We start from the raw sequence: 26,303 nt of genomic DNA, 5'->3' as shown, positions 1-26,303 counted from the left end.
GCTTTCTAGGCATGCCGAAAATAATTCTGGTGAAATTGTATCCCCCTGATGCACGTCCTTCTGATTCTTAATTTTTTCTGAATCGTTTTGTAATATAATTGTAGCAGATGTGTGCAGAAAGCAGCTACGACTGCAACAATATACACAGAGAAAGGCCAAATGCAGAGTACAGGATCCAGTTTATTTTCAACGTTTCCCCCACCAGGGCTTCTTCAGGAATAACTCCAGTGGACAGGTGGTGGTGGTGGAATATTAACCTCAGCGCACTGAGGTACGGGCAAACATCAGCCCGTTAAGTGGGATGCCTTGCTTGCATCATCATAAAATTAGCGAGGAGGAGGGTAGTTGGACACCACCCGGAGCAGCGTGGAGAGTGGCACTCTTGATAAAATCTCTGGGGCATCAGTGATGTCCACCCCTGTACGTATAAAGTCGGTACCCAGTCGCGAGCGGAAGGCATGTGCGACTGGGCATCTCAAGATATAATGTAAGAGTGGCTCTTCCTCCACTTCGTGACAGTGCTCACATGGGTCTGGTCGGGTATGAGCAATTTGATTGTAGGACAGGTATCCTAAACGGAGGCGGCGCAGATGCACAAGAACATTATTGGGGACGGCAGACAGAGATGGCAGTGGCTCATATCTCGTGGCTACCGCGTACCAGGTAGCCGATCGGGAGGCTTCCGTGACACAGAGACGATGGTCATCTCGAGCCCACTGCCACACTGTTGCCTTAGCTGTATTAAGTGTTCTGCGTGGACCTTCCCTAAGAACAAAAGTGATCTCTGGGAGGGAGCACGCAGAATGCGCCGCCTGATCTGCACGCTCATTACCCGCCAGACCAACGTGCCCTGGCACCCAGTGGAGGATTACCTTATTTCCACGGCTTGCTATGCGAGCTGCATATTTGTGAATGGAGGACAACAAGAACTGATTGTCCTCCAGGGAGCGTGAACGGATGGTCTGGATCGCTGAGAGTGAGTCAGAATGAATCACCACGCTGTCATATTTCTGTCTGTAGGCATGCCGTAAAGCCTGCAGAATAGCTGTAAGCTCCGTCTGGAAGACAGATACATCCTGTGTAAGGCGCCACGACGCCACCACATTCTTACAGACGAAGGCTGCCCCAGCAGCTCCGCCTGCAGTAACTGAGCCGTCAGTGTAGAAGTCTACGGTCCTTTCATGCCGCAGCCCTTCTACCCGCTCAAGAGCCTGTTGCCGAAGGAGAGCAGGGACGGAATCCCGTGCCCTGCCCCCCTCCGGACAAACAAACTCAAAAGAAGGTGGTGACCAGGGTGGTGGGTCAGTGTAGCCCACACAGGGTGCATCTGGTTCCTCGCAGATACCAGCAGCCACTCCCATCCCATGCATCGCAGCAACCAGCCCACGGACCCAGTCTCTACCAGGTGTATTATCTGGAGGTCGGGCAAGCAACCGTGTCAGCAGAGTTGAGACCGCAAGCTGGGGTCTACGCTGCACAAGCTGGAGGACAACTGCTGTAGCCCGGAGTACGACCCTACCTCTCAAAGAGGGAAGGCCGCCTTCCAGACGGAGGTTTACTATTCTGGTCCACATGGGGGCGCGGAGCATGATGCGTAGTGCTTCATTCTGAATCACCTCCAGCGATCCAGCCACTTTCGGGGGCAAGCTTGTCAGACAGATAGCGCTGTAGTCGACCATCGACCGGATGGCGTGCACATAGAAGGTGCGGAGGACCCCAAACGAGGCCCCCAGTCCCTTTCTAGAAAGAAATCGAAGTGCTGCCATCCGAGTCTTAGCCTTCTCTCGCAGGTACCTGATATGACTTGTGAACTTTAACCCCGCGTCCATCCACACTCCCAGATACTTATGTGTAGTCACACACGTCAATGGTTGCCCTCCCAGCAACAACGGAAAAGCCGGTGGGCGGAGACCAAAGGGCATATAACGAGTCTTCGCCATATTGACCTTTAGCCCCAGTTCCGCCGACTTCCTGTATAGCCGTGAGAGGGCTTCATTGGCTTGTGTGTAGCAGTCTCTTCTCGGGAAAACTAGAACCAGATCGTCCGCATATGCAAGAAGTGTGACTCCCCGGCCGTAATTCACATCTAAAAGCCCCTCCATCAAGATGTTGAAGAGGATGGGGCTTAGGACACTGCCCTGAGGCGTGCCGTTTTCGTGTGAATATGACGGGGAGACACGTCCTTGGAAGCGGACGCTGGCAGTTCTCTCGAGGAAGAAGTCCTGAATCCATTGTAGGAGTTTGCCTCCCACCCCTCGAGCCACAAGGGCACTAAGAATAACCAGGGGGCTTGCCAGCTCAAAAGCTTTTTCTAGATCGAGGAAGACTGCCATCCCCACTCCACCCCGAAGCTCCCCGAGGAAAGACGCCAAGCAGTGTGCAGCACTGCGGCCATGATGGTAAGCAAATATCCTCGGGTGTAGTGGACCCAGACGCCATGTAAGTCTTGCCCTCGCTACCCTCTCAGCTGTCTTTCCTATACAACTGAGCAGGGAGATGGGACGCATGGCTCCTGGGTCGTTTGGCTTCGGAATGGGGTGGATGACAGCAGTCTTCCACGACCTCGGTAATCGCCCCTCAGACCAGGAGAGATTTATCAGATCTAAGAGTCCCTTCTTTCCACAATCTCCAGCATGGGACAGTATCGAATAAGTAAGCCCATCTAGCCCAGGAGCAGTGTCAGCCCTGCGCCGCAAAGCTACCTGGAGCTCATCATCCGTGATGGGGCAATCCGCCACATCAGGACAAGCACAAGCTTTTTGGATAACCGCAGCGCGAGAGTCCGACAGTTGCTCCTGTTGGGCTAGAACGGACCTCTGGAGATTGTGGGAGGCTGAGCGATCTGCAAAGTGTTTAGCCAGGCGGTCAGCCTCTGAGGCCGGGTCAGGGTGTGACGGCGGACGAGAGGGGCGGGGATCGGTGATGGACCGCAACCTTCTCCACATCTGTCGGAGAGTGGAGTGAGGTCCTAAAGTCCGACACCACCGAACCAACGCCTCTTCCCGAAGGCGACGCTTCTCAACCAGGACATGTCGGGACACAGCCTCCAAGCGTCTTCGAAGAGGTGAGTTTCGACGCCGCCGGTAATCTCGACGCGCCGCATTCAGCCGCCTATTCAGCTCCCTGACTCGGTCACAGTAGAACCAACCGTCCCGGTATGACCTCGAGAATCGCCGCCTCTGAGGGATTGCCTCTGTGGCAGCTTGCCTGAAGACACAGGCTACTTGATCCGCCAGTCTCTCCAAGTCTGTGGGGGGGGGGATGAGGAAAAAGCGCCGGCTAGAGCTCGCTCGAAAGCCGCCCAGTCCGCTCTCTCCACATCCCACCGTGATGGCGGGTCAGGAGGTGGGAGGGGAGTTAAACCTAGCTCAGTAACTATAGCAAAGTGGTCACTCATGAGGGTGGGGCGTATGGACCAACGTGCCAAATCCACTAAGGAATCTGACACGAAGGTTAAATCCAGACGCCCCCCCCTAACATGAGTGGGTCCTGTGACATCCGTCAACAGAGACACACCAGCCATTTCCTCTAATACTAGGGCTATGTGCCGTCCTGCCTCATTGGACCTTTGCGTTGATTGCAAGAGGTCATGGTGCGCATTAAAGTCGCCCCCAAAGAGCACGGGCTCCCTAGTAGCTTGGGAGAACAAGTCCCCCAACTCCAGGGCAGCACCGGGTCTGCTGTATACATTGTATACCGTGAGAGACGACTGAGCAAGTTGTAGTTGCACACCATGAACCTCTACATCAGTTCCACAGAATGGAGCGGGCTCACACACTGTGAAAGCGATGTGGTCCTGGACTAAAATGGAACATCCTCTAGTAATACCCCGGACATAAGGGAGGAGATGAGTGGTGTATCCCGGCAGACGGAACGTGGATCTCTCCCCCAGCAGAGTCTCTTGCAGAAGGAACACGTGAGGTTGGTCCCTCACTGCCACCTCCTGGAGTAGTGAGAGCTTCTTCAGTACTCCCGCACAGTTCCACTGCATGATCTTGAGGGAGGTGGGGATCCCCGGTCTGGGGAAAGTTGGAGCCGTGTGCCCGACTCCTCCTGCGGCACATGCAGAGACCGTGGGGCCTCCCGTGAGTCCGCTGGGGAGCGCTGGCGACTGCGGCTCCGACTGTGGTCTTTTGGTGAGTGCAGCCAGCGATTGCGGTGCTGGCACCTGTTCCTCGGTCTCTCCCTGGCACCCTCGGGAACTGTGGGAGCTGAACCCTCCTGTTCTTCGCCCTGTGATATCAGTTTTGTCTGTGATGGCTCCTGTTCTGTGGCCTGTGATGTTGTGGGTATCGCCCCAGGATACAGCTTGTCCGTCTCCACATCCAGGATTGATTTGGCCCTTGCCAGGAACTGTTCCTTCGGCACCGTGGTTGGTATAAACTCTACCATGAGCTGCAGGAGGTGCATCGCAATGGACTTCCCAACCTCCATCACCTGCTCCATGGTGACTGCTGGTTGAGCTGGGGCCGTAGGAGGTGGAGAAGGAGGTGAGGGAGGCAGGCAGTAGTGGTGAGGTGTCTGACTGGGCCCTGACGACAGTGCAGGAGGGTTGTGGACCTCCGCCACTGTGGTGATGATCGTAGGTGTTGGGAGTGGTGGGAATGCTTCTGGAGCTAGAGCCGGTGCAGGTGGTGGTGCCTGACGTTGCTGCCCCCAAACAAAAGTGCCTGGAGGAGCTGGGGAGGCAAGGGAGGTCTGCTGCTGTTTTACCCAAGCCACTTGATTTTCTCTCCCCTGATTTACTCTCTGTGTTCTGGCTGGGCAGTTGGGGTGCCAGGCGTGATGTGCCCCCTTGCAGTTGGGGCATCTTGCAGTGACCGCCTCCTTTGCCTTGAATTTGTTCAGGCATATCGTGGTGTCGTGCGCCCCACTGCAGATGCCGCATACGAAGGGTCTGGTGCAAGTGGTCCTGTGGTGGCCATAGCGCTGGCACCGGTAGCACCTCAGTGGCTCTGGTGTGAAGGGGCGCAGCCAAAATTTGCCCCAGTTCCCTAGATCTAAAGACGGGACTATGGGGCCACGCAGGGTCACAAGGACCTGTAGTGTTTCCTCCCTGGTGCGCTGATGCTGGCACCTCTCTGCCTCCTCTACTAGTTCGTGTCTGCGCAGGAGATCGAGTGGCATTCTCCTGGGGTACCCCATAACCACTGCCTTTGTTGTTTGTCCCCCTTTCTGTAGTTCTATGATCTTTACCATAGAAGCCTCGTCCTCTGCTACCTGCTTTAGTTGTTGATATGCCACCTCTGTTTGAGGGATGAGGACACAGCTGTCGTCCCGGCCGAAGCGGTTCTGTACAGCTAGGTCCGGCAGCTGCGCCTCGAGAGCGGCTACCGCATCGTATGAGGTGGCGTACCCCTCCTGTTGTGGTACTCTGAAAGCAGGGAAGGCGGAGCGCGGAGGCGGAGGTGCGGATACCGACACTGATGGGCGTGCCCGAGGCACTGGCCGAGCAGGAGGTGGTGTTGTAAAAACCTCCCCTGCCTTCCTGGTATTTTTCCATTTTCCCCCTTTGGTTACCAGGGTAAAACCATCCTCATTGGCAATGGCAGGGGTTGCCGCAGGTGGTGCGGAGGCGGCCGGCGCAGATGTGGAGGTCGTGGCGGATGTCTGGGAAGGGCGGGGGTCAAGGGGTGCCGGCAGTGCAAGGTCCGTATCCTCTGTCGTGCGCGGTGGATTGCACGGAGCCGCAGTGGTTTCAGGTGTGTAGGAGGCAGGCTTGGTTTTCGGGGCGGGCGCTGGCTTTGAGGAGCCGCAGAGGTCTGAGGACGCCGGGAGAACTACATCCATGACCTCCGTGGTCCGCAGCATCTTGCGGGGAGCTGCTGAGGCTTCCGTGTGTGCACTCTCACCTCGGGATCCGATGGACATTCCTGCTTGTCCATGAGTGTTCGATGGTGGGTCAGTCGATCCCGTAGACGAGTTGCTCTCTCCTGACCTGTGCCTGGTTCGTTTCTGCTTCCCTGACGTCGGTGGCTTCCTGTTACCAGTGAGAGGCCGCGGTATCTTTGACTCCAGTCGTGGATCTCGGGATGCATGGGGCACCCGCGGGAGGCTCTTGGATGTCGACATCCTTGGCTCGCCCTCGTTGGCGGCTGACACACCACACTCACACTCTCAATCACACACACAATCACACAGAATTAAAGAAGGAGCCTACCTACTGTGGTGGAACTGCCCCCCCGCTAGCGGAGTACGACAGCCCTTGCCACAGCCCCGAAGGTCTTTGCCTAAACCCTAACAGTGTTTGGCCCACCTCTGCAGCTTCCTATAACCACCCCTACTAAGGGGCCCCCTTGTGTACCTGGCCTGCGCCAGGAAACCGCGGGGTTCGGCGTCGTACCACGTACCAGAGGACGCTAAGGGCCAGAAAGGAAGTAAAGTAGAAGGAACGAAAGACCCACGAAAGGGCGAGTGCACACAAGTGTGCGCACCCCGGTACACAGACGTGGGGGAAGACCAGAAAGCTTGGTCGGGAATACTGCAAATGCAATGCGAAGCACAGGATATAGTGATACGCACTAGGGCAGCCAGAAGACTACTGGAGTGATCTGAGACAAGATTCTCACACCACAACGGCAGTCAGAAAATGCGAAACAGCCGCAACAGCAGACACCTCAAGCACTGGCGTGAGACAAAAGGGCAGAGCAGCTCAATCAACGGCGAACTGGAGAGCTGTTACCCTTGTTGTGGCAAGACAGGAGCAGGAGGTGTCGATGGTACGGCGGTCAGCAGGAGAGTGCCAGTGTTTTTTTTTTTTTTTTTTTTTTTTTTTTTTTTTTTTTTGCCTATCGACCATTGAGGCCGGAGCCTCTGGTCATTAAGGCAAATTATATATATGTATATATATTTACACATATATACATATATACATGAACATATATATATACATACATACATACATACACACACCCATGCATATGAACATACACACTTTCATGCACACGTACATATATATATAATAAGTTTTATTTTATTTTTTTGTAATTTTATTTTTATTATCTTTTTTATTTTTTTTTTTTATTTTTTTAACCTTATATTACTTATAAACTAAAATACCTAATGTAAAGACCCTAAAACTAATCACCTAACAGACAGATCGCTAACCTATACTAAATCCTACAGAGACAAATAGCTAGACCTACACTAATGGTAAAAATACCTCGACTAACAGAACACCATCGACTGCAGATATGTAATGCCTTTCTACATGACATACCTGCACTCATCACCTGGTGACTGTCAGTCGAGGCACAACCTAATATAGGGGACATCAATATATGAAAGGGAACCAGACGAGTCAGGAACATTTCCATATACGTCAGCTGTCGTCCCTAATTAGAATAACTTAAGCCAGATAATATAATGTATTTACATAATTTTGTACAAAAAGTGAAGAACCTCGGCCAGCAGACCACCATCGACTGCAAGTGCCCAATACCTTTCTATATTGCACACTTGCACTCATCAGCTGGTGACTGTTAGTCGAGGAACTTGGCTTAATGTAGGGGACATCTATATTAGAAATAGATCAGTGGGAGGAGGAACTATTTAAAATACGTCAACTGTCAACCCTAATTAATATTACAATATATACATATTTACTGTTGATAAAAACCACAACCACACAGTAAAAAAGTCACATCACTCTGATCAGTCCGGTCTCTCTCAAGAAAGCCATCAATTTATCAGTCATAACAATGTCCCCATCACCCAGGATGGTGGAAAGGGTGAAGGGGACGTCTGCTGCACCGCAGTAATTTATAAGTGAAGTACGTTCACGAATAAATCGCCGACAGCGCAGGATGATATGACTGATAGATAACACCGCATCACAGATGTCACAGTGCGGTGGGAAGCGTCCTTCCATATAAGGTTTCATGTGTGTTACAACGGTGGCATTAAGCCGTAATCGGGCCAACACTTTTTCTTCCAGGCGACTGGGGCGGTTGGCGGTATCCCAGTCGCCCAGGTACGGCTTACAGGTTGGAATATTTAGTCTGGTCCACTGACCTTGCCACAGAAGATTTATTGATTTCTTTCCGAGAGAGAGACTCGACCGTAGATCACGAGGAACGTCCCAAGTCTCCTCGAGCTCTACAGCCGACTTTGCAAGTAAGTCAGCCTGCTCATTACCGTAGATACGACAATGACCAGGCACCCAGATCAGCGTGAATGACTTGTTGCATGAATGCAACTTATTAACGATGCGGCCCTGGATCTCGTGAGAGTCCGTAATACAAGATGCAAGTGCCTGAAGGGCTGATTTTGAATCTGAAAATATGACAAATGAATCATGCCTAGAATTGAGAGCATAGTCTATGGCTTTGTCAATGGCAAAAAGTTCTGAGGTAAACACAGATGTATGAGTCGGCAACCGATACCTGAGGGCACATTCAGTCGACCACACACTTGCACCCACACATTCACTCGACTTGGAGCCGTCGGTGTACAAGTGGTGGGACCCCAAGTGACGAATGATGATGTTACGAAACAAGTGGTGGACCTCCGCCTCCGGCGCCTTGGCCTTTGGTGCTGGGAGCCATGTAACATCAACGGTAAAGGCAGGTGGCTCCCAAGGCGCTATATTTTTTAACACCAACTTGTCACAGTCACTGGGGTCCACACCAAGCTCCTGAGTCAGTAAGTGGAGGCGAACGGCAAGTGGCCGACGCACCCCCCGCAAAAGGTGGTGGTATTGACACAGGGGGGTACAGGCCACATTGCCGATATTACTTTTTCTAAATGTCCTTACACTATAAGACAAGGCCAGGTGGTCACGGCGAATACGGAGGGAGGCACATTCGCCTCCACTTCCATACGAGCTACACGGGTACACCGGACAGCTCCAAGACACATTCGCAAACATTTATTCTGTAACACATCCAATCCTTTCAGAGTGGCATCGGATGCCGAGCCATACACCTGTGCGCCATAGTCTAGCTTCGATCGAATAAGGGACTTATACACCATTAATAAAGATTTTCTGTCGGCATTCCAGGTAGTACCCGCTAGGTACTGGAGGACATTTAACGGTTTATTACAACGAGCAAGCAAAGTATTAACGTGAAGTTTAAAATTCATTCTACGATCAAAATGTATTCCTAAAAATTTTACAGAATTTTGAAAAGGTACCGCCTGATTATCCAAAGTTAAGCACAAATTAGGTACGTTACGATTAGTGAAAACTATAGCGGCACACTTACGGACGGAAAACTTAAATCCCCACTGCAAGGCCCATTGGTGGACGGAGTCAAGGGCTGCTTGAATCCGCCCAGCCGAAAATTGTGCATTACGGGAAGAGTGCCATATTGCACAATCGTCAGCGTAGAGTGAGTATTTAAGATTCCTCGGGATGGGAGCTGATGACAGAATATCATTGATCATAATACTAAATAAGGTAGGACTAAGCACACTTCCCTGCGGCACCCCGTTTTCCTGGATAAATATATCCGATGTTACGTTATGGGGCAATTTGACAGAGAAAGTTCTGTCCCTTAAGAAATTTGAAATAGAAACAGGTAAATTTCCTCTTAAACAGTAAGCATAGAGCTTCATTAGTATACCGTGTCGCCAGGTCATGTCATAGGCTTTATGGATGTCCAAGAACACCCCTATCATGAATTCTTTATTGGCAAATGCCTCTGCAATACAATGCTCACAATTCATTAAATGATCTAGTGAACTTCTGTATTTACGGAAGCCACATTGTTGATCATTTAACAAATTCTTCGACTCTAAAACAAAAAGAAGCCTATTGTTAACCATACGTTCCATGACCTTACATAGACAAGAAGTCAACACAATAGGACGAAATGAAGTGGGATTCATAAGACGACGTGCGCAAAGTGCCATGAGTTTGGGAACGTTCGAGACGCCCAAATCTCATTGTACAATGCTAACATCTTAATCAGGTTGTCCTGATTAAGATGCTGGATCATACCGTACGTGATGGTGTCTGGTCCAGGGCTGGTGTCTTTACAGGATTTAAGGGCAAGGAGCAGTTCATCTAGCGTAAACTCTTGGTTGTATGGGGAGTCTACGCCTTCTGTGGCAAAGTCTAATATCTGTAGCTCAGCCGTGCGTTTATGATGTTGGAAACGCTGGGCATAATTGGCTGAGCTACTTACATGAGAAAAACTCCTGGCGAGGATGTTAGCAACGTCCACGGGCTCGTCATAGATGTTATTATTAACCTGCAAGGTGGTGACAGGGAAGTATGGGCGTTTATTATTTAATAATCTGATAGTGGACCAGACTTTATGTAATGGTGTTGTACGAGTCACCGTGGACACAAAGGACCGCCAGGAGTCACGTTTAGCCCTTCTTATTATTCTCCTTGCCTCAGCCCGTGCCTGTTTGTATGCAATAAAATTTTCCTCAGTGGGCTGACTATCAAAAATCCTGTATCTCCTATTGCGTTTTCTTAAAGCTTGTCGGCAATCCAGCGTCCAATTAATGTGCTCTATGCTTCGCATGAACTGTAGAAGTCTTGGGAATAGCAGCCTCAGCTGCGTGTAATATGGATTGGGTTATATTTTCGACCTTAACATCTATGGTCTCCCCAGATATATCTAAATTGGCGATCCTTGAGAAGGATCCCCAATCTGCTTTCTTATAGTTAAATTTTGGAGGTGGAGGGTCCGAAATGATGTCGCGTGTATAAGAAAGACAGATGGGTAAATGATCACTTCCCAAGGAGTCGTCGTAAGGATCCCATGAGAGATCTTGATGTATACCAGGGGAGGCCAAAGATAAGTCAATGGCCGAAAAGTTACCAGTACGATCATCTACACGAGTCGCTCTACCATCGTTCAGAAGACAGAGGTTGGACTGTAGTATAGGGTCGGCTACTTGCTCCCCACGACCATCAATCCTCAAGCTACCCCATTGATAGTGATGGGCGTTAAAATCGCCCAACACTAACTTATTTCCAGGCAGATGTTCCACTAGTGAATTTAAAGCATCACTATCAATGGGGCCATGTGGAGGACAGTACAGAGAGCAAATAGACAGATACGTGTTATTAAATTTTACTCTGCACGCGACCGCTTCCAGAGTAGAATTTAGAATCACTTCCGTTTGTGGGTGTGATTTGTGGGTGTAAATGGCAACTCCGTGACCTTCATATCTTCTATACGAGTGGTAGTGTTTGAACTGTGGAGGATCAGGGTGATCCTCCAGGCGCGTCTCCTGTAAACAAACAACGTCTGGCCTGTGTATAGAAAGCAAGATTGCTATATTGTGTAACTTATTCCCAATACCTCTACAATTCCACTGTAATACAGTGAAAGCGACGGTTTAAGATTTTCTTTGGGGGCCAGTGTGCTTTGTCTTTTTTTGTCTCCCGCCGGCAGGCGAGCGACTACCAGGGGACCTATCCCGGTGCTTGTTCACGGAAACCTCCATATTATCGTCAATAACGAGGTTCCCTGACCCCCCCGAGGAAGAGCTAACCTTCCTCTCCCTCGCTGGAGTGGGAACTGGAAGAACGTGAGGACGAGACTTTGTGAGGGTGGTCATGTTACTTTTACTAGACTTGTCGGGTTTCGCTTTAGGCAGTACTGATGGAGAGGCAGCAGCAGCCTGAGAGTACGTTGAAGCCTTAGGGATGTCAGTGAGAGAGTTGGAGCGGACAGGAGGTCGAGATGGAGAGGTACTGTGAGTGGCAGGAGGGAGAAAGACAGGGTCAGTCTGGGTCTCTACAGAGCACATCACAGGACGGGACATTACCGCCGAAGCATAGGACCTATTCGGCGTGGGAGTTGCATGCAACTCCTTCACCTTTTCCTAGCTTCGTAGTAGGAAATGCCCTCCGTTGCCTTCACTGTGCAGACCTCCTTCTCCTCCTTCCACTTGGGACAATCCCTAGAGGAAGTGGAGTGAGCGCCCTTGCAGTGGAAGCAACAGACCGTCTCAGATGTGCAGTGTTCCGCATCATGACCCTGGCTTGCACACTTGCCACACACTGGCTGGGAAGCCCGACAAGTCTTTGAACCATGCCCATATAACTGGCATTTCAAACAACGGAAAGGGTTGGGAATGTATGGCCGCACATGAACAATTTCGTAACCAATTTTTACATTGCTAGGAAGTGATACTTTACCGAATGTCAAAACAATGGTCGCTGTCTTTGTCCTGACACCTTCCGAGTAGCGAGTTATGAATTTAGCATCAATGACATCTTGCTGAGCGAGTTCATCTATGATCTCTTCCTCACTCATCACCATGAGATCCCTGCAAGTGATAACCCTCTTGCAGGAATTCATGGATGTTGGGATCTTGGTTTCGACATCATAGCAATGAAACTTGCGCAGCTTCAACAAGTCCTTAATTTGAGATGAGGTACAAGTTTTTATGAGGAGGTCTCCGTTCCCAAGTTTTTTGACTTGTTCCACCTCCCCAGCACAGCCATCAATAACCTTCTTGATCATGAAGGGATTGAGACTGCTCAAGGGAGTGGAACCTAGAGCAGTGATGATCACATATTCGGCATTATTTACAGGGACATCACGGGGCAAACGAGTCTGGGGCCGTTCTGTCTGGGGGCTGTCAGTCCGTGTAGAAGTCGGGGGTCGGTCAGGACTACCTCCCCCCCTGAGGGGGGGGGAGGCAGTAGGGGCGTCCTCCATAGTACCACTCCCCCCTAGCGGGGGAAGTGGGAAGAAGGGGAGAAAACAAGCAAGGGACAAACAACCGGGGACCACACACCTAAGTCTGAGGTTGCCCTCTCAAACCACTCCAGGGAGGCCCGACCGTGTTTCTTCACGCCCCAGAGCGATCAGTGGGGGGGACCCTCCGTGGGCGATAAGCAAAGGTAAACTCAGGAAATAGATACAAAAACCTATTGTATCTCTAACCGGGAGGGGAGGAAAATGAGAACTAACTAATCCTAACTTTATTTAAAAAACGCCCTAGTGGCGGAAAAGCAAAATCTATGCCGGTGAAGCAGCCCTATAGCTAGAGGAGAGCTCAGGAAACACGTCTGTACTCTCCACGACCATCCATCAAAGTCCCCGTGCCAGTGGACAACACTCCACTCCTTAAATAGTCCCTAACCTGGCTGGTGACCTAAACACAGCAAGGAAACAACTAGCTGGCTAACCTGGCTGTTCGATAGTTAAGAGGCATGCCAATGGATTCGCTAACAAAAAAAATCCATTGTTTTGGTTGATATTACTTACATTTGCAATAAATCGGATCATGCATCTACGTTTCATGGTGTTGTCTACATATTTAATAATTTTAGAATTTGTCCAGTCGGCATTGTGCCCTGTGTCAAACCTATGTTTCACAATGGCATTATTCATATTTAAACACTTCATGTCATATTTGTGTTTCATCACTTGTTTCCCTAAACCTCAAAATGTTTCACCAACATATACTTTCTTCCATCCTGAACAAGGTACACTGCAAACTCCTACCTCCCGTACATCCTGTCTACCCTTTTTTTTTTTTTTTTTTTTCAGTAAATTGCCCACTATTACAGAAGCTGTTCTCACAACACTGATACCAGCTTTTTTTAGGAGTGGGGAAACGTTACTAGCTACTGAGGTATTGGGTAACATGATTCTCTTTTCACATTTCTCTCTTTTCTCATTTCTTGTATGGATATTATCAGGCTTCTTCTTAGCCGTCATAATAAAGTAAGGAGGGAATTTTAATTCAGTGACAGCATTAAAAATACTCTTATATTCTTCCTCCAGACATTCTCTCGAACATATTCTCAAGACTCGAAGGTAAAATCCAATGACAGTGCCTAGTTTAGTCCTATTGTCGGTAGCAGAATAAAAATATACAAAATCATTCTTAGAAGTATTTTTCCTAAAAACTTTAAACTTCAGCCTGTTTTTGTCTCTTAACAAAAGTACTGTACATCTAGGTAAGGCAACCTATTGTCATTCTCATATTCTACCGTAAAGTATTTTAGATTATTTTCTATCTTATTTACCTGATCTAAAAGCCTGCTCAAATCTAACCTACGAGGAGCTGTCACAAGTACATCGTCTACGTAAATAAGCCAAACTACCTCTCTAGGAACTATGTCCTTGAAGCTAGTAGCTTCCAGGTGTTCTAAAAATAAATTAGCTAAAACTGGGCTGAGGGGAGACCTCATTGCAATCCCTGCTCTTTGTGTATAGTATTTGTCATTAAAAGTGAAGCAAGACTTTGAAACACAGAGGTCAACAGAGTGTTGTCCACTGGTGTTATTCCTGAAGAAGCCCTGATGGGCGAAACGTTGAAAATAAACTGGATCCTGTACTCTGCATTTGGCCTTACTCTGTGTAAAGTGAAGCAGATCCTTCTCTGTGCAGGTTTTCGAGCAGTTTTGCAATGTTCTCGTTTACTCCTTGTTCCTGCAATGAATGTATAACTGCCATGTGCTCCACTGAATAGGAAGCCATTTCGTAACCCTCAAAACCTAAGAAAATGGTTAATTATATTCTATAGTTTTCTCAATTACCTGATTCGCTAAGTGTAAATGACCAGTAGCTGAATACCCGTTTGGAGATCGTGCCTGCTCACGAGGCTTTTTTTTTTTTTTTTATTTTATCTTTGTTATTACTCTGTCCTTAAGGACTTTAGTAAGGATATTGTATGTAACTGACAGTAAGGCTATTGGGTCTATAGTTACTAAGATCTTTTCAGTCACGTGTCTTGTAAAGCAAGATAAGTATTGTATAACACCATTTGAGGGGAATTTTCTTCTGTTTTATATTTTGAGTAAATAACTCGCATATATATATATATATATATATATATATATATATATATATATATATATATATATATAGATATATATATGCATGCAGTATATCTATCTATCTATACATCGAGAGAGAGAGAGAGTTACTCATTTTATTTGATAGGTCTTGCTATCTGTAGACGATTTCATTCAGTTGAGGAGAGACTTTTCAAACCAGATGGGTTCTATACGTTCTTCATTAGCTCATTAAGTAACAGATCATTTTTATTTTTAATATAAGCGCTTGACGACAACAAGAATCAGATACACACGTTATCTAATTGAAAGGAATGTGCTTTATATAAGCTATCATTTTTGTTGGTTATAATCGCCTACACCATCCACAGTCCTGTGAAATCGTCTATAGAGATCAAACTGCTGCCTCTCTGTCAACATCTTGGAGAGAATAAAACATAAATGAGCCTTGCCAGCAGTACATAGTGCAAATTATTTAAGCGATATAAAAATTAAACAGAAAAGCAAACGAAAGGTCTGCTTGAGGAGGAAATAAAGATCAGTTAAAAAACAATGAGAAAATTAAACAAAGGAGCAAAATATAAGTTCAGAAAAGACATACAAGAGGCAAAGATGTAAGGAAGTGTGTTCAGGAGTTGTCGCTGTGGCCGACGTAACCATCATTAACCTCCTACCATCGACAACCAAACTTCGATACCTGCACCCTGCGGTATTGGCACCTTCTAACGCGATGCTAGAAAGGAGCTTGAAATATAGTACTTGTGGAGGAGCAGAGATATGCAGGAGTGGAAGAGGAGTGTCCTGTGAGATACGGGAATGAGATTGAAGGAAAAAGAGTGTTTGTTGTTGTTGTTGTTGTTGTTGTTGTTGTTGTTGCTGCCGCTGCTGCTGTTCTTTGCCGTTGCATACACAGGCTCATCCGGGCATGAACCCAGTGGAGTGCAGGAAACCGGACACCTCAACATGTAACTAACTCCCAGTGATCTTTTATTGAGGTCAAGTTGAAGGATTAACTGTGTTGTGATAGTGCAGGGCAAGAATTCTGATTGAAACAGTTTCTGAGAAATGGATGTCTAGTTGTGGTTTGCGAAGGATGCTATTTGGCTGAAGGTTTTGTTTGACTTTAATGATCTTAGTGCTTCTTCGTATCGAATGGGTGTTGCTAGGATTTTAAAAAATAAGGTGACCAAACCAAAGTATGGGGTGGCCCAGTAAGAACTATATGGGGTCCGCAGGCATTCCTTCGGATATTACGGGTGGCCACTTGAGTGGCCAGGCATGTTTCAAAGGTGGTTAGTGCCACATCTCTGGCTACACCTCCCTCCTGCTGGTAATGTGAAACTTGGTCACTTAGTTTTTGTATATTTGATACTCTTACATCACTTCAGTGTTGTACAAAGATGAATTGCCAGTACTACTTAAGCACAAAAGTATGAGAAGGAGTCTGTGGTTAATGTATTAGTGTCGTGTCCTACACTCCCTCAGTAATTATGTACATGTTTCACACTCATCTTTAATGATCACGATATATGACTGCTAATTATCCAGATAGGTGGCGTGGGAACAATAGCAGTGGGGAGTGAGAAGACAAGTCCAGAGAGAATTTGTAAAATTAAAGTTAGGTCAACGTGACACTGTGTATCCCGTTGTGTCCCAGTTCCCTCCCGGACTACGATGAAAACTGTTCCACACTCTGAGGTTCGAAAACATAGATATGTTTTCTACTTTACTACTACTAACTTCGTACAAGACAGATACATTACTTTAGCAACACAAATGGAATCAAGTCATTCAATATATGGAGATTTAACTCAATTACATATAATTACAAAACGCTTTTAATGCTCCATAATGACTCACTTATGAGTAGTGTATGTCTGAGTTCTTACTGAAATAATAAACACTATAACTGCCCCTGTGACTTGGGACTAGAATTAATTACTGATGGATATCAAGCTTTTATATGACGTTTTTCATTGATGCTTATGGCATGTGAAATTACCTTGTCTTGTACACTAATAATCTCCTCATCTTAGCTACTTCCATTCATCAGACTCTTTTTGTTGTCCATGTTTGTGTGATTATCTGCTTGTCTCAGCAGAAAATGTTGTGCCCTGAGACACTCCCAAGTCTGTTCCGTCTGCCATCCTCCTAAATCTGTTCTTTCCCTGTTCACCCTTATGACTCAGCTTATATCCAGTTCCTGGAGCACTTTCTTGCCCCTTCTCCGAACTGTCTCACTCCATACTTGAATCACTTATATTAAAATTAATGATGCTTTTAGGGATCACTTTCTCGTGACCTCTTACTAAAATTAATTAATCTTTCAGCAGCACAGTCTCACATAACCCCTGCTTTTTCACTCCACACCCCACAAAGGATCCATGGTACTTCACAAGAGTCAGACCTGCTTTAACAGGTCTCAAGAACCTTCACATATTTTACTGTCCTCTCCTATTTTCACTGGTTATTTCTTCCCTCATCTGCGATTTCTCATGTCTACTGCCGTCTCTAAGTCTTCACTGCAGCTTCTCATGCTTCCTGTGCTTTTGTTCTAATCTCCTCATGGCCTACTAGCTTTGTAGGCCACTTTCAGCAACTTGTAACACTCTCGGTGTTGAGCAGTTTTTTTCCTCTTCTCCATTTTCTTTTTTTTCGCTTCCTTCTTTATCGTCAGCTGGTTCTACGATGAGATAAATGGGTCTGTCGGGTAGGCTCAGTGGATGAGGGGGATACTGCCCATTTGTTTACTCAATTTATAAATTCTTGCCTCACACGTATTCGTTTCGGGCGTGGTCAGCATCAGTATCCAGTGTTCGGATGTCTCGACATTCCGCTCTCGACATTCTCGCATCACGTCCCCCAGGTGCTGCAGAGTAGTCCTGGGTCTCCTAGATAGGACCCTGTGGTGACGAGAATACAGAGTGATCCACCCTAGACTGTGAATGGTCAAATGATGGTAATGGTCGATGACAGCAGTGTTTGTATGAACAACACTTGTAACCTAAGAAGGAAGCAAGAAGCATGATTATAACACCGTAAAGAAGGCACACACAAACCCTCAAAGCGACTGACTGGATGAGGAGGAGTTTGGAGTAGAAATGTAGTAATTCATCCAAATATAAGAGTGGAACTGATTCATTCTGGAGGAAAATCTCAGAGAGTGATTGTAATGCATCCAGCTCAACATGAAAGAGTGACATGTTAAATTATAATGTATAAGGAATAACAGACAGCTCAATGTCCTAGGTGAGTGTGGAATAAGCTGGGAGTGTGAGTGACTCATTATGGGTACTACAACCATCACCCAGGACCATATGACTTATACCTTGAACAATCTGACTTGTCTAAGCAAAATCATTGACAGCAAAATTATAAGTAAATTCCATAGGTTTATCATAAACACCATTTATCATCACTTCTAACAAATACAGGCGTAAAACCTTCTATAATCCTTGTTCTTACAAAGGTGAGGTGTTATGTCCTGGTTGAGAAATGTGGCACTCACACAGGTGCTAGTGCTTGATCTCAACACAGGATCTTTTGAAGCACAAACAAGTACTTTGTTTGTGGTTAAGTCACTGAGTGAAATCGTCCAGTAACATACTTAGTGCAATAAATTTGGTAGAGGGGACGTCTGTAAAAAGACATCTGTCTCAGGGACTGTATAAGGCAATGAGGTTATTTTGAAGACATCAAAACTATCTGTTGGGTCACCCTGAACCAAAAATAACAAGTAGAAGCACACTGAGGAGGAGGTCTTGCGAGATATCGATCTTATGAGTTTATTGTAGAAGCTAAGGTATTCAAGATGGACAGGAAGAAGAGGAAGTACTGGTTACATCAATGATGTACTATTTAAATTTCCAGTAATAATGTATTTGGCACAATATGAGTGTCTACTGTATACTCAGGTGAGTCTGCAACATGCTTTGAAGCCCCAACTTAATTCCCATATGAGTGGCGATGGTATCCGAGAAAGCTATCTGAATATTATAATAAGCTTCAAAGATGCGAGCTTTACCTTTGAATTTCAAGGTTTTGAGAGAGAAAACTCTAATTAATGCATGTGAAGTACTAGCTGCCTTATGCAATTTGATAAGTGTGGCTTGCATATGATACACAGCCCCTATGGTAATACTCGTATTTAAAATTTGAGAGCAAGCATTCAGTACTTGATGCTCTTTTCAGACATTACATTAATCTGGTCCAATCTGGCATGAATTTCGTCTACTTAGTTCTGAGCGACAGTACCAAATAAAGCATTAGCAATACCATCAACAAAATCAATCGCTCCTCTCGGTCTCCGCCCTGTCAACAGTTCATCTGACAACAAATACCCAAATGAAATATTTAAATTCTTAAATCTAATATCAAACACAAGTTCAATTAATGAAGCTAAGGTTTCCTTCAGTGATGATACAAGGCAGGACGAATTGTCCATGTGATATATATTGCATCTAATAGATTCAACAAGATCTTGTGCTTTAATATGGGGTTTATATACTGTAGGTCATCTTGTATTAACATAATGTGGGACCACATAAATTTTTCCTGTCGAGATAAGTTTGTAGACTGGAGAACAGATGAGGCCTATTGGAGCAGGTTGTTGAATATGTGGGTCAATGTGTCTAGTATTTCCTGACACTACTACTGCTACCGGCAAAATCCGAAAGAAAATATAATAAATACAATGATTTAATCTCTATTCCTTGCAAGTACAGTACAGGGTTTAATCTTCCAATCAGTGTGCTGTAATGGTCTGCCCATCACTAGAGATAAGTCCTCTACTGTCTTACGTGATCTCAGTCTAAACCTGGGAGCTGGGATGGTGTCCTCAAGGTCATTATCAGAGCAAGAAAGACTAGGTTTCGGGGAACCTACCTCTACCAGGAATTCCCCACTTCATTCATCTTACTCTCGCTCTCGTTTCCACCCCGCCGCTTCAAATAATTTACTTCAACTTCACGTTCAATTGCCATGTCTTGTGTTTGTTGAATGTCTTGCACTTCTTGTGCTTCTTCCATCTCATTTTCACCCATAGAACTTCGAATGTCTTGCAAGTTTCTCCCGGATGAACGTCCTGCACTGCAGCTATATCTCAGTATGGCAGAGAAGTATTTAAACCATTCTCACCATCCTTATCATCATCATTATCATTGGCCTCATGTACTGGATATGCACAACGAACACTTTCATTATCTATAGTGGTGAGAGAAGCTGCAGAGACCACTTATAGGCATTAATATAGTCATAGCACAATATGCAATAGTTATAGACATTGCATCATCATACCACAATAGGTAACACTCGTACAATATATAATAGGAAGGTAGATTCCAGGGCATCAGGAAGACAATCACAAAACATCCTCTGGTTCTAGACGAACTAGAATGGATGATGTATGTCAAACACATGACACTGTCAAACACACTAATGGAAGTCAGTTAGCCCACGTGTCGGAAGCGTGCTAGACACTATACACACACATACGCACACATGGCAGGTAACCAGAAGCCATCCAGCAATATAATCTGGTGTAGGGACCTGAAGGAGAGAGAAGGAAGTTGGGAAGCATCAGGGAAGGAGATGGAGTAGAGAAGAAATAGCAGACTGGGGAGAGTAGGATTAGGTGTCCCTCTGACAATCCTGGTCAAGTCACTCTATCACACGAATGATATGACTGTGTCACAATAACACCCCTTACTCTTCAAGTGTCTCTACATCGCCTCACTTACAATACAAGATAGACAGAGGGGGCAGTGGGAGAGAGAAACGACCTGCCTCGAAAATATAATCTGCATGCTATGCAACGCCTCACGATTTTACATTGGCAGCAGCAGTAATCTACGATCCTCTGTGATACCTGACATTGATGGCAATGATTCCCTACAATATCCACACTATCAACACTGGTGGCACCAACCCACCTAGCTACCAACTTACCTCCCAGTCTACCTATCGACACTGGTGCCAGAGGTAAAGAAGAAATAATATCACAGCAGTAAAGAAGAAGACTACAACAACTCTACAGGAACTATCAACAATTTATAACTCAACAATTTACAGCTCTATGATTTACAACTCTGCGATCAACAACAACAAAATATCTATGATAAAACTCAACGATTTTCAACTCTGCAATCAGCTACAACTACAAGTAACAAGCTCCACAAGTTAATCACAAGAAGACGAAGAAGAAGATATAGAAGAGACAGAATTAACAAATTGAAAAAGAAGGAAGCAAGATAGTAAGGGGGAGTAAGGAAGTTGTGTTGACCAACAGCAAATGGAGTTTTGATACGAGTAGCTGAAGTAGCACAGAACCACCTGACCTCCAAACTCCAACCCTCCACAACCACAACCACAACTGCCACAACCACAATCACCACACCTACCAAAGACCAGCGGGAATGCAGTGGGGCCAGCAGCAGCTGACAACAGCATAACAAGACATCTCCTTCACCACCACCACTAGCATTATCGACAACAACAGCCACCATCTTCACCACCATTCCTACCACAGTTACCATTAGTGAGTATAATATATATTCTTTTCATGGTTGCATTATTTTATTAGCGCTTCATCATTTATAAATATACCTAACTTACGTATATATACTTAAAAACCTACACAGTAGTAAAGTAATCGGTAGAGAGGCGGCCTGCAGTCCTGATGGACCCAGGTCCGAATCCCGGCTGGGGCAGGGAACAGTTTAAGGATTTGAATTTCATAAAAGCAGACTTTCCTGATCTACCAGATGACCCACCGACATGCCATAAAAGTACCCCCGCTAATACCAATACACCAGTCCTGTATGAGACAGCCCTAGCATGTATTCAAAATGGACGGTGGGTGTTAGCGCCGAAGTGGTGACATGTCGAGAGATGTATGGTATGTAGGAGGACTACTGGGTCTTGAAAGCAGGCTGTGAAGCCTATGCCCAGCGTCGGACACATTAAAAAAAAAAAAAAAACTAACAGTAATATATAAATCATTAATTTATAATTCACTGTTATATATCTATCATATCTAAGTATTTTTCCCTATACAACTATAGTGAAAGACAATATACGTGTTTTATCATTTAAGTTTTTATTATAATGATCAATCAAGAGAACGGTAAAATGTGATTATTAATTAATGCTATCTAGTGATTAATATCATGTTTTAAAAAATACCACGTTAACTGCCAGAAAAAAAGAAAAAAACGCATTAGCATTCCGTATTAACCCTACACAAGAAAAAATACAAGTACAAGCAGTAAACTAAAATCAGGAAGCAACTGTCTTTACAGAAGTAGAAACAGAACAACAAAATACAGGTGAATTTTACATCGAAATAAATAATGATATCGAGTGGTCAGAGTTTTCAGAGACATTGAGAATTTGAATCCTTTCATACTTATTATAATCTTGTAAATTCAGTCAATCCAAACAAGAGAGATCATTGGTCAGAAAACACATATGAATTACCTTTATATTACAATTGCAAGGAAATTTCAGTAAAAATGGATGTCTAAACAGATAATAGCAAGACAGATAAAGCAAGTACTAGTACATTCCTTTCACCACAACATCACACAAATTCGGTACCAGTGTATGTTTATCATGAGCACAAAAGTCTCAGAAAATTTTCATGTAATGATCAGGACGGAGTAGATATAGAGACAGTGTTGGACATACGGTTATGAGAAACATTTCGTGAGGAGAAATATTACAGACGAAAAGGAGAAAATAGCTATTTTTATCAGCTAGAATAAATCAGCAATGTTGCCCAGCTGGCAATTTGCATAAGTCAGACAAGCTTTTGTGAGCTAGAACACATGATGAGTTTAGGAAAGAATTCCTGAGAAAATTCTCTGAGGGTTGAAATTTTCAAGTAGTTATAGCCCCAGAATTAAATAAAGTTTTAGACCTACTAAAACAAACAAATTCCAACTCAGATCTGGGTGATATAACAGCAGACGTGTCCACTATTAAGAGATGTATGTTAGCTGGCATAGAAAATTCAGAATGGGTTACAGATGATGTCAATATGTCATCAATATATGTCGTTGACATAACTGGATATATAGCTGCATTATGTGAATTGCCTGCAAGAGTTTTAAAAATTGCAAGGATGATACCTTATAGTCCAGGAATGTGTTTACTAGACTATATGAGTTAGAGCTGAAGTGCAATAAATTAGGTGTGACTGAAATATCACAAAACAGTAAAACAGGAATGGGAGGAGCAGAGACTGTTGCAGTGATAAATGTATCTAGTTTCGTCCAGAGTACAGACACACTGTTAGCTGAACTCAAGGCTTCGCACATGCACACCAAGCAATAGGCAGGCTCAGAAATATGGGCATAGCCCTACGACAGAAGACCAAAATATGTTAAATCACCTTGTAGGTCAAAGTCGAGAGATTGACTATGTATGTACTGTGCAAATCCAGGCCACATGAGACCTGAATGTTACATCAAAAATTAAGAGGACAGAGACAAAGCAAAAGGGTTTGAACCCTACTGTAGGGAACATAAAACTGTCGATCATTGGACGCCAGAGTGCAGACCGATAAAATAATTAGTAGCTGTTTGCACTTCAGGGGAAGCCTATATCACCAAAAAAAGACAACAATACATAAAGCAAAATAAACAATCAAACAAGCCAGGAGTAATCATAGATGGAAATGAAACCATTCTGGTTTCCACTATTTGTGAAAATGAAAAGATTTCATTATTTATGGATTCAGGCTGTCCAGTCAGTCTAATAACACAAGCTGAATTAGAACGAATTTTTAGAAACAGAAAAATGTAACATTTATGGAGGAACCAAACTTAGATTTATACACTGTAGATGGTAAAGAAATACCTGTAAATGGTATGATTGAGTTAGACATCAAATTTACAGAGACCAGCAAAACAATCACAGTAGAGAATTTATCAACCCTAGAATACATACGCAGGTGCATGACACTCGACGCGAACCCGAGTTCACGTGATCACCGAGTGGGTTATTGTCTGAGACGGCTGGGCACCCAGATACCCTCCTTCCACGTGTTGCCCTAGTAGGGAGAGGTAGTGTTGCTCCGTTCTCTTCGAAGGAAATTTCCATATCGGCGCCCTTGGGTTTCTTACACCCATTGTATGTACTCCCGTACTTATGTGACACAGAGTTTGTCATACCCAGCAAGTAGTTTGAGTATGATTTCTAAAGTGTTTCTCCTTGCAGGAAGTGAATATTTATTAGAACACAGATATATCTTTGTGAACTGTGAAATCATGGCCCATCATTTTTTGAGTGATGAAGAACTTGATAAAATAATGAACACCACTGGGTGCTAAGAATCAGAGTCCACCTGTCCAGTGCCGGGAGTGCCCTGTTCGGACTGACAGGAAGACATGCTTCTGGTGCACCAAATGTCAGAAGGCTGTCTGCCAGGAGCATTATCACCCTGTCTGTGGTGATTGTTTGTGAGTCCAAGTAAGTGCTCATGATTTTGAGAATTATCAAGGAAAATTCGAACAAATTATTTTTCTCACGGCCATAAATACACCACAAATGACAAATAGCAACTATTTTGGATTGCATACCACTGTGTTTTGCAATTATGAGGTTTCAGTAATAAAATATTAACATTCACTACTCAAGAAATGACCTTTCCTGATAATTGTAAGTTCTATCTTAGTTACCCCCTAAAACAAGGTTGTGGGGTTGGGTGGGTAGTCAAAATCACTGGGTAAAGCCTTAGAGAGGTCCAAATACCATGTAGTGTTCAATTTCAAGGGTCTGGGATTGCATGAAAAATCGCCAATCTTCGTACTCCATTTTTTTACTGTAAAAAAAATACCCCATTTTTTGTCTACCTCCACCACGGCCCACCGTGAGTCTGTAAGGATTAGAGTCCAATGTGCTGCAGCGCCCATGACCCAGGAGTGTGTGTGCAAGTGCAGAAGTCCGCAGCTCCTGTTTCAAATTTTCCACATTTTTTTTTTTTAGTTACATCAGAATTTTTCCCCATTTTTGATACTTTTTTTCAGGTTACCACTTAACCTTTAAGATATCATACAAACTCATTTACATAAGGTTCAAGTTTTACTAAATTTGGATTTTCACATAGGTGTATGACTTTCCGAAAAATGGGTTTATCAAACCCAGCGTATGTATTAAGATGCAGTAAAATTAGTGTATGTATTCTAGGGTTATTAAGGCAAATATGCTTCTTGGCCTATGTATGATGAGGGGAAAATATCTTACGGATGCCACATTCCAATGGTATATAATTTGATGGTGAATTTACAGAGAAAAGTTCACCAGATACTACGCCTGAAATTTGCAGAAAATCTAATGTAACAAGAGCAATTAACAAAAGAAGAAACGAAGAGTGTGACCTACAATCACTCATGGAAATGAGCAGTCAGACCCACACTCTTAAATCTCTCAGCCTAGGTCATGTAAAAAAAAAAAAAAAAAAAAATAGCCATCTTTCCTCAGCAGACATAGCCCTACCAACAAGATTATTTATGAAAGTCACAATAAAGAGTAAACTGAAGAAATGCAATGTTTTTGTACTAGAAGAGACTTGCAAAGTGAAAGATTTATCTCTAGACAGTGCGTTATGTTGGATAAAGAACAGAGGGAAAACGAATGTTTTCCTAATTAACCTGATGAATGGAGATGTTTAAATCAATAAAGGAACTTGTATATGTAATTTAGAGATTGTCCATCTCCTACGCGTGACGTAACAATAGCTGCAACATCTAGCAAAATAAAATCGACCGAGAGAGAGTGTATAAAAGAACATTTGATTCACTCAAAATATTTTGAAATAAAGAATGACCTACTGGATTTGCTACAAAAACACAGAGAGAGAGTCGCATTACCTGGTGTAAATTAGGCTGTGCGAATTTAATACAACACACAGTTAACGTAAAACCTGTCACACAACCTATTTACGCGCCAGCATACAGAGTAGCACACTCGTAGCATGGCCTAGCTAAACAGTATGTGGATGAAATACTAAGTTTGGGTATAACTGAACCTTCAGTGTCCCCATGGAATGCACTACCTTTCTCTGTACCTAAACAAAACGGTGAAATGCGGGCAGTCATTGATTATCGCAAGTTTAATCAGCAAACGATCCCTGATCGTTTCCCATAACATTGTTTCGTGACGTCTTACAAAATATTTGACCAGAAAACTACTGTATGTATTTTCAACAATCGATCTGCTAAGTGGCTATTACCAGATAGTGTCAGATGAAGAATCATGCAAATACACAGCATTTTCCACAAATACTGGTCGTTTTCAGTACCGCAGAATGCTAATGGCGGTTCGCACAGCTCCAGGCACCTTCCGACAATTAACGAATAATCTGTTATCAGGAATGCAAGGTGACAGCATTTTTGTTTAATTGGATTACATTATAATTGCAACAAAAACAACAAAAGAGCATCTGCAGAAATTAGACCAACTCCTATATAAGTTAGCCAATTCTGGCTTAAAAATTAAGCTCTCTAAATGTAAATTTTTCTTTAAAGAAATTATATTCCTAGGCCATAGGCTGGATGTAGAGGGTATCCAAACCTCATAT

General features: G+C 44.7%; 1 protein-coding gene across 1 annotated transcript; it reads right to left on the bottom strand.

The window, feature by feature from the left end:
- Nucleotides 1-326: 326 nt before the first annotated feature.
- Nucleotides 327-3,523, bottom strand: LOC145403706 (uncharacterized). The gene is made up of 2 exons (XM_080275391.1): nucleotides 3,421-3,523; nucleotides 327-3,247 (listed from the first exon to the last, which is right to left on the bottom strand). Exons 1-2 carry the CDS (start codon nucleotides 3,521-3,523, stop codon nucleotides 327-329), a joined length of 3,024 nt encoding a protein of 1,007 aa, XP_080131517.1.
- Between the last annotated feature and the right edge of the window lie 22,780 nt (nucleotides 3,524-26,303).

This window comes from Coenobita brevimanus, chromosome 61, assembly GCF_032717465.1.
Source record: "Coenobita brevimanus isolate Jiangsu-jjx chromosome 61, ASM3271746v2, whole genome shotgun sequence".
Lineage (NCBI taxonomy): Eukaryota > Metazoa > Arthropoda > Malacostraca > Decapoda > Coenobitidae > Coenobita > Coenobita brevimanus.
This window is presented reverse-complemented; position numbering and strand designations above follow the sequence as displayed.

Excerpts from the sequence above, each read along its gene's own strand:
- LOC145403706 (XM_080275391.1), bottom strand. The coding sequence starts at position 3,523 with ATGGCTGGTGTGTCTCTGTTGACGGATGTCACAGGACCCACTCATGTT. Across the intron at positions 3,248-3,420 it reads TTCCTTAGTGGATTTGGCAC|ACTTGGAGAGACTGGCGGAT; the intron begins GTTGGTCCATAC and ends CCCCCCCCACAG.